At 44.5% G+C, this 11,391-nt stretch overlaps 1 protein-coding gene across 1 annotated transcript; it reads left to right on the top strand.

Annotated features, from left to right (window-relative positions):
- Nucleotides 1-4,460: 4,460 nt before the first annotated feature.
- On the top strand, nucleotides 4,461-7,510 carry LOC115356949 (chymotrypsin A-like). Its single transcript, XM_030048270.1, has 7 exons — nucleotides 4,461-4,512; nucleotides 4,677-4,780; nucleotides 5,441-5,520; nucleotides 5,811-5,889; nucleotides 6,279-6,459; nucleotides 7,101-7,234; nucleotides 7,349-7,510. Exons 1-7 carry the CDS (start codon nucleotides 4,461-4,463, stop codon nucleotides 7,508-7,510), a joined length of 792 nt encoding a protein of 263 aa, XP_029904130.1.
- The last annotated feature ends 3,881 nt before the right edge of the window (nucleotides 7,511-11,391 follow it).

Raw genomic sequence — 11,391 nt, 5'->3', positions numbered from 1 at the left:
GAGAGAGAGAGAGAGTACCAGTTCCTGCTGTAATAACGTTACATGTAAGTAACGATGATATAATATTATAAATGGTAAAATAACCAAAATTATTGTTCAGTCTTACTTCTGAAAGGTAATCCCACGCGATCTGGTTTAAATCCTGTGCCGCTTATTGCAATCATAAGCTGCACAAAATACCGGCATTTTTGCTAGCTCTCCATTGACTCTGGTTGACTCTGGTGCCTAGAGTGAAGAGACCCATCCAATATGGCGGCAACGCTGCTCACGTTCCAGCACGTCATGAGGCGTCTACGTATATTATGTCTATGGGCCTCACTCCCATCCTCTTACTGTTATTGGGACACAGCTGGGTAGTTGAATGACAAGTTTCTGCACAGTTTCTCTGCATTTTAAGATGCTTTGAAAAGTTTGACTAGGACTAGGAAGTTGAATTTCTTGAATTCTTGAATTTCTTGGCATTTATGTTGAATAACCCTTTATTTGTAAATAAATATGCCATTGGGCTAACATTGACTTTAACTCAGAGTTGTGTGTTGGTGTGTTAATTGTACAATGATTGTAAATTCACAGTAAATGGAACCTTCATCTGCATTACTTTCACAGTAAATTACTGACCATTTTTTGCATGATTTCCACAGTTTACATAGTAAATTCACAGTAAATTACTGTCAACTTGTGCATTACTTTCACAGTACACACTGTAAAAGTACAGGGCCTTGTTGTAATGATGTACAGCAAAAGGTTGTAATTCCCCAGTAATGTACTGTAATATCACAGTAATTGCTTTGTCATTGAAGCTGTGAAGTTACAGTACACAGTTGTGCTTTTACAACAATGCATTGTAATATCACAGATGTGAAATTACAGTAAATTGCTGTGATTACATTTCACAGTATATTGTTTTAATCCTTACTGTGAAAGTCATGCAAAACTTCAGTTTTGCATATCATTAACCAAAAGAATGCGATCATGCATGGGCTTTTGCGCAGATGTCAGGTGGCGAGAGACATAGGCCTGTGTGTTGGGAGGCGGGAGGCTGGAGGTGCACACACAGCTTCCAGACGCAACGCCTCCCACCTCCCGACACAGTGTGTCCTGACACCCGACACACCGCTTCCTGACACACTGTCTCCCAGGGCTTTAGTGTTTTTATTATATGACAGGGGCGGGCTGCATAAAAATGACGCACAGGCCGTTGGTTGAGTAGCCCTATATAAACTACACTCTTAGGGCCTACTCACATTAACCCATTCGTACCGTACCTAAGCACGTTTGGCAGTAAAATACCACCAGATTATTTGACTAGTGTGTGCGCTCTGTTCCGTGCTTCAGTACAGTGCACTTCCTCCTCTCTGGCACGGTTGGAGGGGGTGTGCTTCAGCAAGGTTCAGATGTTCATGCACGAGCCCTTGCACGATCACGCACAGTGTGCAAACATTGATATGATTTAAATCATGCAACCGGCCTGCCCACGTTTCCTCCTGCCTCCGCAAAAATCATTTTATGCATGCAGCGCGATTAACTGTGAATCGCCGCCTCGTGCAATCAATAATCAACCATGTTGTCTGTGTCGTTGTCATTTGTGCTGCTGTTACCATGTAAAAACAAAAGCTGATTTATAATGACGTAGGGTCATGCGTGTGTTGTATTTCAACATGATGACATACGTACCAGAGCCACGGTTTAAGCACAGTTGGGCTTGGGGTAATGTGAGTTCAGGCCAGCAGGGAGGGGGGCATTTGTGCTTATTGCAAGGAAACGCAAAAGTTATTGTTAGGTCATGCAAAAAAAAAAAAAAAAAAAAAAAAAAAACCCTTCAGGGGCTCCTTACAAAATCACATTATCAACAGTCCACAGAATCTCTGTTCAGTAAAGCAAAAAGATGTAAAAATTAACATCCATTCGTCAAGGATTATTCCTTCAGTAAAAAACTACTAAAATAAATAACTCACACCACAGATTCTTTGGTTATTGTGAGCATCTCCTCACATTGACCAAGTGTGCAATGTGTGGCGCCCCTAGTGTCTTTCTTTGGTATTATATATTATGTTATATATTGTATTACTGCCATAGACACACCATTCAAACAAATGTTCTGAAATTTTATGAAAGTGCCACTGCAAAAAAAAAAAAAAAAAAAAAGGTAATTGATTTTTAGTGACTCACTGAGAACTGACACCTTTTTGTAGCATTTTTTTTTGTTGTTGTTGTTTTTCCATTTTCATATATTCAAACTGGAAAATGTTTGCTTGCAATACCACATTTGTCCACAAGAGGCTGACAATACAAGCTCAACCATTCACCCTAAATCTAAGTCTAGTGTCCAACTTTTAACCAGACTGGAGATCTGCCTGCACTTTCACCACACACACAGCTATAATGTAGAAGAAATCCTAGCAGCTTGACTGGTTGACAAAAACTGGCTGCTTGTAAAGATGTTTTTATGGATGGAAAGCAGTTTATTGATCCCATCCAGAATTTCCCTGGTTGGGATCAATAAAGTATTTCTATCTATCTATCTATCTATCTATCTATCTATCTATCTATCTATCTATCTATCTATCTAAGCAGTGATTGTTCACTCGGCCCTGTATCTGCAGTCCCCAGGTCACTGGGCTCAGCTGGGATGGTTACTAATTTTGAAGGACAATGAATTAACCATCATCTGAGTTAATACAGTTAACTTTTTTGTTTTTCTATTTTATAGCCTGAGATTTTCCCAAATGTGTCCAGTAAAATAAATGTTTGTGGCCGGCTGCTGAATGGTTCAGGTTCAAGAGCGTATCATCTGCATAGAGGGAGACTTTTTGTTCAGAATTCCTCTGTATGATTTTAATAGAAATGTCATCATGTAGCTCCACTGTCAGTGTTTTGCATGTTAATGCAAACAGGAGGGGAGATAGAGGGCAGCCTTGTCTGGTCCCACGACATAATGTAAAAAGGAAGATAGATTATTATTTGTATGAAATTGCTAAAGGAGAGGATTAGAGCACCTGAATCCATGTAAACTTTGCACTGAATCCAAATCTTTTTAGGGTATAAAAAAAAAGAGATAAACCCACTCCACTGCAGGGACCCCATACTGAGGAAGGCGGGGCCCTCGGCACTCTGCCTGGTGCTAACCCACAGCTCTGCACATTTTCATCCTGTCTGAAGGCTTCATGCCCCATGACTCTTCTGCTGCATTGGTGTTCAGCTCTGTGCTGCTGGGAAACCAGCACATGTCTCAGCCAGAGGACCTTGAGGCTTATCAGCAGCCAGCCACCATGACACACACACCAACACACATACACACACACCGATACACACACCAACACACACCGACACGCACCCCGACGCACACTATCACTGCCAGCTGGTGGAAAGTACACTGACGTGTGTGTGTGTCTGTCTGGATAATAAACTGATGATCTCAGCTCTGCAGTTACTATCTTAATATATATAAATGTGTTTTCCTAATCTTCTGGTATTTGTTTGGCTGTGTTTTATTTTTGTAATTGTTTCATTTTAATTTAATTTTATTGTTATTGATTTATATATTTATTATTATTATTATTATTATTATTATTGTTGTTATTATTATTATTATTAGTGTTATTATTATTATTACATATTTTCAGTAAATGTTTTGCCAATTTACTGTAATTATTTGGTAATCTTTCTCCAGCAAATATTCCTTTTTTTTTGGTTAATTTTCTCATTTTGCTAATTGTATATTTTGCATATTTTTCTTTTTCTTTCTTTCTTTCTTTCTTTCTTTCTTTCTTCTTTCTTTCTTTCTTCTTCTTCTTCTTCTTCTTCTTCTTCTTCTTCTTTTTTTACATAATGTATGTTCAGCTCATTTTTTGCCAGTTTCTGTGTTGTATTTTTTTTGTAATATTTTTCTAGCAAGTATTCCTTTACATTTATTTATTTATTTTTTATTTATTTATTTATGTATTTATTTTTTAGATAGATAGAATTTCCCAGTTTGGGATCTATCTATCTATCTATCTATCTATCTATCTATCTATCTATCTATCTATCTATCTATCTATCTATCTATTTAATTTTATTTCATTTAATTTGTTTTTGTTTTTGTTTTCTAATTTTCATTGCATTTATCCTGCATGTTTTTGAAAGAGTCCAGTGAAACTGTTCAGGTGTCAGAGGGTTCATAATGCACTACTGTTGTGTTCTGCACACTGAACTCTTGAGGTTCAAAATATAAATTCATAAACTCCACATCCACATAATATTTCTCATCACTGACATGTTCCAGCTGATATCTCTGCGGCCACACGTGGAAAACGTTCCCCGACAGACAAGCTGTCCAAACTCCCAGCAGATAAGCCAGAGTGACCTCACCTGTCCTGACCCGCCCCGTCCCGTCCCAGACTGTCCCGTCCCAGCCCGTCCCGGTCGGCCCTCTGCGCTGTATAAAAGCAGCTGGCAGGCAGAGAGGCAGTAGTTGAAACATGGCCTTCCTCTGGATCCTGTCCTGCCTCGCCTTCATCGGCGCCGCTCACGGTCAGACACCCAAACTCACTTTGTTTGTTTCATTCTTGCATTTTTTTTTTTTTTTTTTGCTGTGTAACCTTTTATGTTCTGATGCTGTTTTTATGCACTAACTAACTCTCTCTCTCTCTCTCTGCATGTGTGTGTGTGTGTGTGTGTGTGTGTGTGTGTGTCAGGCTGCGGCAGCCCAGCCATCCCTCCAGTCATCACTGGCTACTCCCGCATCGTGAACGGTGAGGAGGCCGTGCCTCACTCCTGGCCTTGGCAGGTGTCCCTGCAGGTATGCACACACACACACACACACACACACACACACACACACACACACACACACACACACACACACACACCAGCTGACACATAGCCAAAAACTATGAGGATATTATTGTAGCAGAATTATTTGATAATGTGTGTGTTGAGTTGTGTAATAATTTGTAAATGTGTAAAAGCTCTGAATGCGGACTGAAACTTGTGAACCTGCAGATGTTCAGATTGAAGTGTGTAGAGGTTTGTGTCTGTGTGTCTGCATTAGAGATTAATGGCTGAAGAGTTTGTTGCTCTGAGAAAAGCAGACGAGTCCGTCACCTCTCAGTTTCCCACCTGGTTCCTGCAGAGCGAGCTCAGGGCAGACGCTCCGCCCTGAGCTCAGACTCACAGAACACACACTTTGGCCAAAAAACAACACAAACTGAAGCAGATCAGAAAATAAGAACTAAAATATGAGCAAATATACTTTGCAAACAGAGGGAATTAGAAATAAAGGCCTCTCTCTAATAAAAGCCTCTGTCAAATAAAGGCCTGGTTCCCTCTGCCGCAGTATTCATTATTATCATTGTCACTGTTATTATTATTATTATTATTATTATTATTATTATTATTATTATTATTTCATTCTGGTATCCTGCTCTAAACCTAACGGTCGCTTGTGTTTCTCTGACAGGATTACACTGGTTTCCACTTCTGTGGCGGCTCTCTGATCAATGAGAACTGGGTTGTGACGGCTGCTCACTGCAACGTCAAGTAAACACACACACACACACACACACACACACACACACACACACACAGACCAGGTTTCAAGTCCTTTTGCAACTCCTTTTTTGTTTTTCTCTTTAATTCTGTTTTTTTCTTTTAACTGCAGCTCAAAATAAATATATAAGTATATATAAGTATAAATATATAAGTATAAAACATAAACCCAGACACAGAGACAGTAAGAGACATCATCAGTCAGTCTGACACTTTTAAAACGGTCAGGTAATTTTTTTTTCTCGGATATGTCATGTTTTCAAACACCCATCCCCGTGCAGGACGTCCCACCGTGTGATCCTGGGCGAGCACGACCGCTCCTCCAACGCCGAGGACATCCAGGTCATGAGGGTCGGCAAGGTAACCCGTCTGTCTGTCTGACTTCCTGTCTGACTTCCTGTGTCCTCCAGTCTATTTCCCTCCTGCCTTCATTTACTTTTCCTCCTGTAAATGAGCAATAAACATGTAATATGTCATATGTCATATAAGTTTGTAGTTATGACCTCAAGACCAACTTCTGCCAGGCTTTTCCAAAATACTGTGTATAATAGAATAATAACAAGCTGCTGCATGGCTCTTTATGCACATTTCATGAGAAGCATTCTATTCTTCTCTCTTTTAGATATTTTATTAATATTCACGTCTACACATGGAGCTCTAATGTGGATCTGTCGGATTCTCCTTTTATTTATGTTATCACTTTGGTTTTAGTTTTGTGATGGAGCTAAAGAGCTTCCTGTGTGCTGCAGGTGTTCAAGCACCCCCGCTACAACGGCTTCACCATCAACAACGACATCCTGCTCATCAGGCTGGCCAGCCCCGCCCAGCTGGGCCTCAGGGTCTCCCCCGTGTGCGTCGCCGAGAGCGGAGACAACTTCCCTGGAGGCATGAAGTGTGTGACCACCGGCTGGGGCCTGACCCGCCACAACGGTGAGACACACACACACACACACACACACACACACACACCGCCTGACAACCTGCTGCAGCTGGCAGTTTAACAAGAAATCTGACAATCAAAATCAATCACAAGAAATGAACCATGAGACACATTTTAAGGCATGACGGCTCATTATTTAGGATTAATTGCAACATTAAAAATCAGGAAAATCTCCAAAAAATAAAACAGAAAAGTTGGAAGGGGTTGAGGAAAAGACAGAAAACAAATCAAATCTTATTGTCACTTCCAATCCAATCCAATCTTCACGATCGCAGTCCAGCAGAAATAAATATTCTGAGCACAAAATGAACGGTGCTCTGCACTACAGGGGCCAGCTGGAAACACAGAGACACTGTCAGTGAAATCACTGAGAGGACATGGTTTATCCCACAGTAACTGGACTCCTGAATGCATCATTACACATTATAATTATTTTTTGTTTTCTTCTGTGTTGCACGCAGCATATCTGTCTCTTTGATCACTAAATGTTATTAGCTGGTAGATGTGTTTTAAATGGCACATTGATGTCACTGGTTATGTGTTGTGCTGATGTTTCAATGTGTGTGTGTGTGTGTGTGTGTGTGTGTGTGTGTGTGTGTGTGTGTGTGTGTGTGTGTGTGTGTGTGTGCAGCTCCCGACACCCCCGCCCTCCTGCAGCAGGCTGCCCTCCCCCTGCTCACTAACGAGCAGTGCCGTCGTTACTGGGGCAACAAGATCAGCGACCTGATGATCTGCGCCGGAGCCTCCGGAGCTTCCTCCTGCATGGTGGGTGAAGGCTTAGCGTTCTCTCAGCCGCTTCGCTCGTATCAATAACACCGATTATTGGCAATTCTGTAAAGTCCCGTCCCGCTGTGACCTCTGACCTCTCCTCTGTCTCAGGGCGACTCTGGCGGCCCCCTGGTCTGCCAGAAGGCCGGCGCCTGGACTCTGGTGGGCATCGTGTCCTGGGGCAGCGGAACCTGCACTCCCAGCATGCCCGGCGTGTACGCCCGCGTCACCGAGCTGCGTGCCTGGATGGACCAGACCATCGCCTCCAACTGAGGTGTTCGGAATAATCAATAAATAAAAAATTGATAACGTGAAACTGATGGATCTGCTGTGTGTGTCTGTCTCTGATGTCTGCTCTAAAAAAACTGTCCAGTACACACACAGCCTCAGTACACAGCCTCAGTACACACAGCCTCAGTACACACACAGCCTCAGTACACAGCCTCAGTACACAGCCTCAGTACACACACAGCCTCAGTACACACACAGCCTCAGTACACACACAGCCTCAGTACACACACAGCCTCAGTACACACACAGCCTCAGTACACACACAGCCTCAGTACAAAGCCTCAGTACACACACAGCCTCAGTACACAGCCTCAGTACACACACAGCCTCAGTACACACACAGCCTCAGTACACAGCCTCAGTACACACACAGCCTCAGTACACACAGCCTCAGTACACACACAGCCTCAGTACACACACAGCCTCAGTACACACACAGCCTCAGTACACAGCCTCAGTACACACAGCCTCAGTACACAGCCTCAGTACACACAGCCTCAGTACACACACAGCCTCAGTACACAGCCTCAGTACACACACAGCCTCAGTACATACACAGCCTCAGTACACAGCCTCAGTACACACAGCCTCAGTACACAGCCTCAGTACACACAGCCTCAGTACACACACAGCCTCAGTACACAGCCTCAGTACACACACAGCCTCAGTACACACACAGCCTCAGTACACAGCCTCAGTACACACACAGCCTCAGTACACAGCCTCAGTACACACAGCCTCAGTACACAGCCTCAGTACACACAGCCTCAGTACACACACAGCCTCAGTACGCAGCCTCAGTACACACACAGCCTCAGTACATACACAGCCTCAGTACACACACAGCCTCAGTACACAGCCTCAGTACACAGCCTCAGTACACACACAGCCTCAGTACACAGCCTCAGTACACACACAGCCTCAGTACACAGCCTCAGTACACAGCCTCAGTACACAGCCTCAGTACACACAGCCTCAGTACACACACAGCCTCAGTACACAGCCTCAGTACACAGCCTCAGTACACACACAGCCTCAGTACACACACAGCCTCAGTACACACACAGCCTCAGTACACACACAGCCTCAGTACAAAGCCTCAGTACACACACAGCCTCAGTACACAGCCTCAGTACACACACAGCCTCAGTACACACACAGCCTCAGTACACAGCCTCAGTACACACACAGCCTCAGTACACACAGCCTCAGTACACACACAGCCTCAGTACACACACAGCCTCAGTACACACACAGCCTCAGTACACAGCCTCAGTACACACAGCCTCAGTACACAGCCTCAGTACACACAGCCTCAGTACACACACAGCCTCAGTACACAGCCTCAGTACACACACAGCCTCAGTACATACACAGCCTCAGTACACAGCCTCAGTACACACAGCCTCAGTACACAGCCTCAGTACACACAGCCTCAGTACACACACAGCCTCAGTACACAGCCTCAGTACACACACAGCCTCAGTACACACACAGCCTCAGTACACAGCCTCAGTACACACACAGCCTCAGTACACAGCCTCAGTACACACAGCCTCAGTACACAGCCTCAGTACACACAGCCTCAGTACACACACAGCCTCAGTACGCAGCCTCAGTACACACACAGCCTCAGTACATACACAGCCTCAGTACACACACAGCCTCAGTACACAGCCTCAGTACACAGCCTCAGTACACACACAGCCTCAGTACACAGCCTCAGTACACACACAGCCTCAGTACACAGCCTCAGTACACAGCCTCAGTACACAGCCTCAGGACACAGCCTCAGTACACACACAGCCTCAGTACACACACAGCCTCAGTACACACACAGCCTCAGTACACAGCCTCAGTACACAGCCTCAGTACACACACAGCCTCAGTACACAGCCTCAGTACACACACAGCCTCAGTACACAGCCTCAGTACACACACAGCCTCAGTACACACACAGCCTCAGTACACAGCCTCAGTACACACACAGCCTCAGTACACAGCCTCAGTACACACACAGCCTCAGTACACACACAGCCTCAGTACACACAGCCTCAGTACACAGCTTCAGTACACACACAGCCTCAGTACACACACAGCCTCAGTACACACACAGCCTCAGTACATACACAGCCTCAGTACACACACAGCCTCAGTACACACAGCCTCAGTACACAGCTTCAGTACACACACAGCCTCAGTACACAGCCTCAGTACACAGCCTCAGTACACAGCCTCAGTACACACAGCCTCAGTACACAGCCTCAGTACACACAGCCTCAGTACACACAGCCTCAGTACACAGCCTCAGTACACACACAGCCTCAGTACACACAGCCTCAGTACACAGCCTCAGTACACACAGCCTCAGTACACACACAGCCTCAGTACACACACAGCCTCAGTACACAGCCTCAGTACACAGCCTCAGTACACACACAGCCTCAGTACACAGCCTCAGTACACACACAGCCTCAGTACACACACAGCCTCAGTACACAGCCTCAGTATACACACAGCCTCAGTACACAGCCTCAGTACACACACAGCCTCAGTACACACACAGCCTCAGTACACAGCCTCAGTACACACACAGCCTCAGTACACACAGCCTCAGTACACAGCCTCAGTACACAGCCTCAGTACACAGCCTCAGTACACACAGCCTGAGTACACACAGCCTCAGTACACACACAGCCTCAGTACACACACAGCCTCAGTACACACACAGCCTCAGTACACACACAGCCTCAGTACACAGCCTCAGTACACACACAGCCTCAGTACACACACAGCCTGAGTACACACAGCCTCAGTACACACACAGCCTCAGTACACAGCCTCAGTACACACAGCCTCAGTACACAGCCTCAGTACACACAGCCTGAGTACACACAGCCTCAGTACACACACAGCCTCAGTACACAGCCTCAGTACACACAGCCTCAGTACACAGCCTCAGTACACACAGCCTGAGTACACACAGCCTCAGTACACACACAGCCTCAGTACACAGCCTCAGTACACACAGCCTCAGTACACACAGCCTCCATATTGACTGTCCCGTCTCATCTGATGTCAGATCAAAGGAGATTGGCACTGTTTGGCAGTGTAATGAAACCCAGCCTGATCACCTGTCAGTCAAACAGTGTGTCCAGTACGGTGATGTCTTTTTTCCAGTCATGGTGTCTGGTGCTGCTCATGTTAACTACCCAGTTCTTCTTCCATATCTATAAATATTCCTCACTAATCGAAAATGTAAAAGGCATCGGTTCCTTGCCAGACTCTGGGCGTTTAGAACAGCGAATGTAAAAGCTTTCATGAACCGGATGTTGTTTGAATCTCTGGTGTGTTGTTGCATCAGGAAGTGATGGAGTCCAAAGTTGCAAAACAAACATGCATTTATATGAAGATTAGAGATGGGATTTATGGCTCTTTGAAGGGAGCCGGATCTTGAGGATCCATTCCTTTCAAAGAGCCGCTCAAGAGACTGGCTCATTTTTATATTTATTTATTTTTAACCCATTAAGACCTAAACATTCCACATGAGACTAACAGGGTGGTATCAGACTGTACTGGATGCTAAGAAGGAATGGGTTCATATTTCGATCAGAATCATTCAAACATAGATATCCCATGTATATTCTATTGGTGGGATATCTGAGTTTGAATTATCCTGAAATCATGATAATTTAATTTGGCAGTGGTCTGTGTGGACATTTGTAAACATTCCACAGGGTGGCGCGGTGCCACATCCCTCTGCTTTGACAATAAGATCACTATTTTGGATTTACCCTTACCTAAAAAAGCTAAGCAGGGTCCAATGTAATTCCCATGTAAAACAGCTTTTACTTTTAGTGCAA

The sequence above is a fragment of the Myripristis murdjan genome, chromosome 3, assembly GCF_902150065.1.
Source record: "Myripristis murdjan chromosome 3, fMyrMur1.1, whole genome shotgun sequence".
Classification (NCBI taxonomy): domain Eukaryota; kingdom Metazoa; phylum Chordata; class Actinopteri; order Holocentriformes; family Holocentridae; genus Myripristis; species Myripristis murdjan.
This window is presented reverse-complemented; position numbering and strand designations above follow the sequence as displayed.

What these genes read in the sequence shown, in the direction of transcription:
- LOC115356949 (XM_030048270.1), top strand. Translation starts at nt 4,461, where the DNA reads ATGGCCTTCCTCTGGATCCTGTCCTGCCTCGCCTTCATCGGCGCCGCT. An exon ending in CTTCATCGGCGCCGCTCACG is followed by an intron (nt 4,513 to 4,676) that starts GTCAGACACCCA and finishes TGTGTGTGTCAG; the next exon opens with GCTGCGGCAGCCCAGCCATC. An exon ending in GCTGCTCACTGCAACGTCAA is followed by an intron (nt 5,521 to 5,810) that starts GTAAACACACAC and finishes ATCCCCGTGCAG; the next exon opens with GACGTCCCACCGTGTGATCC.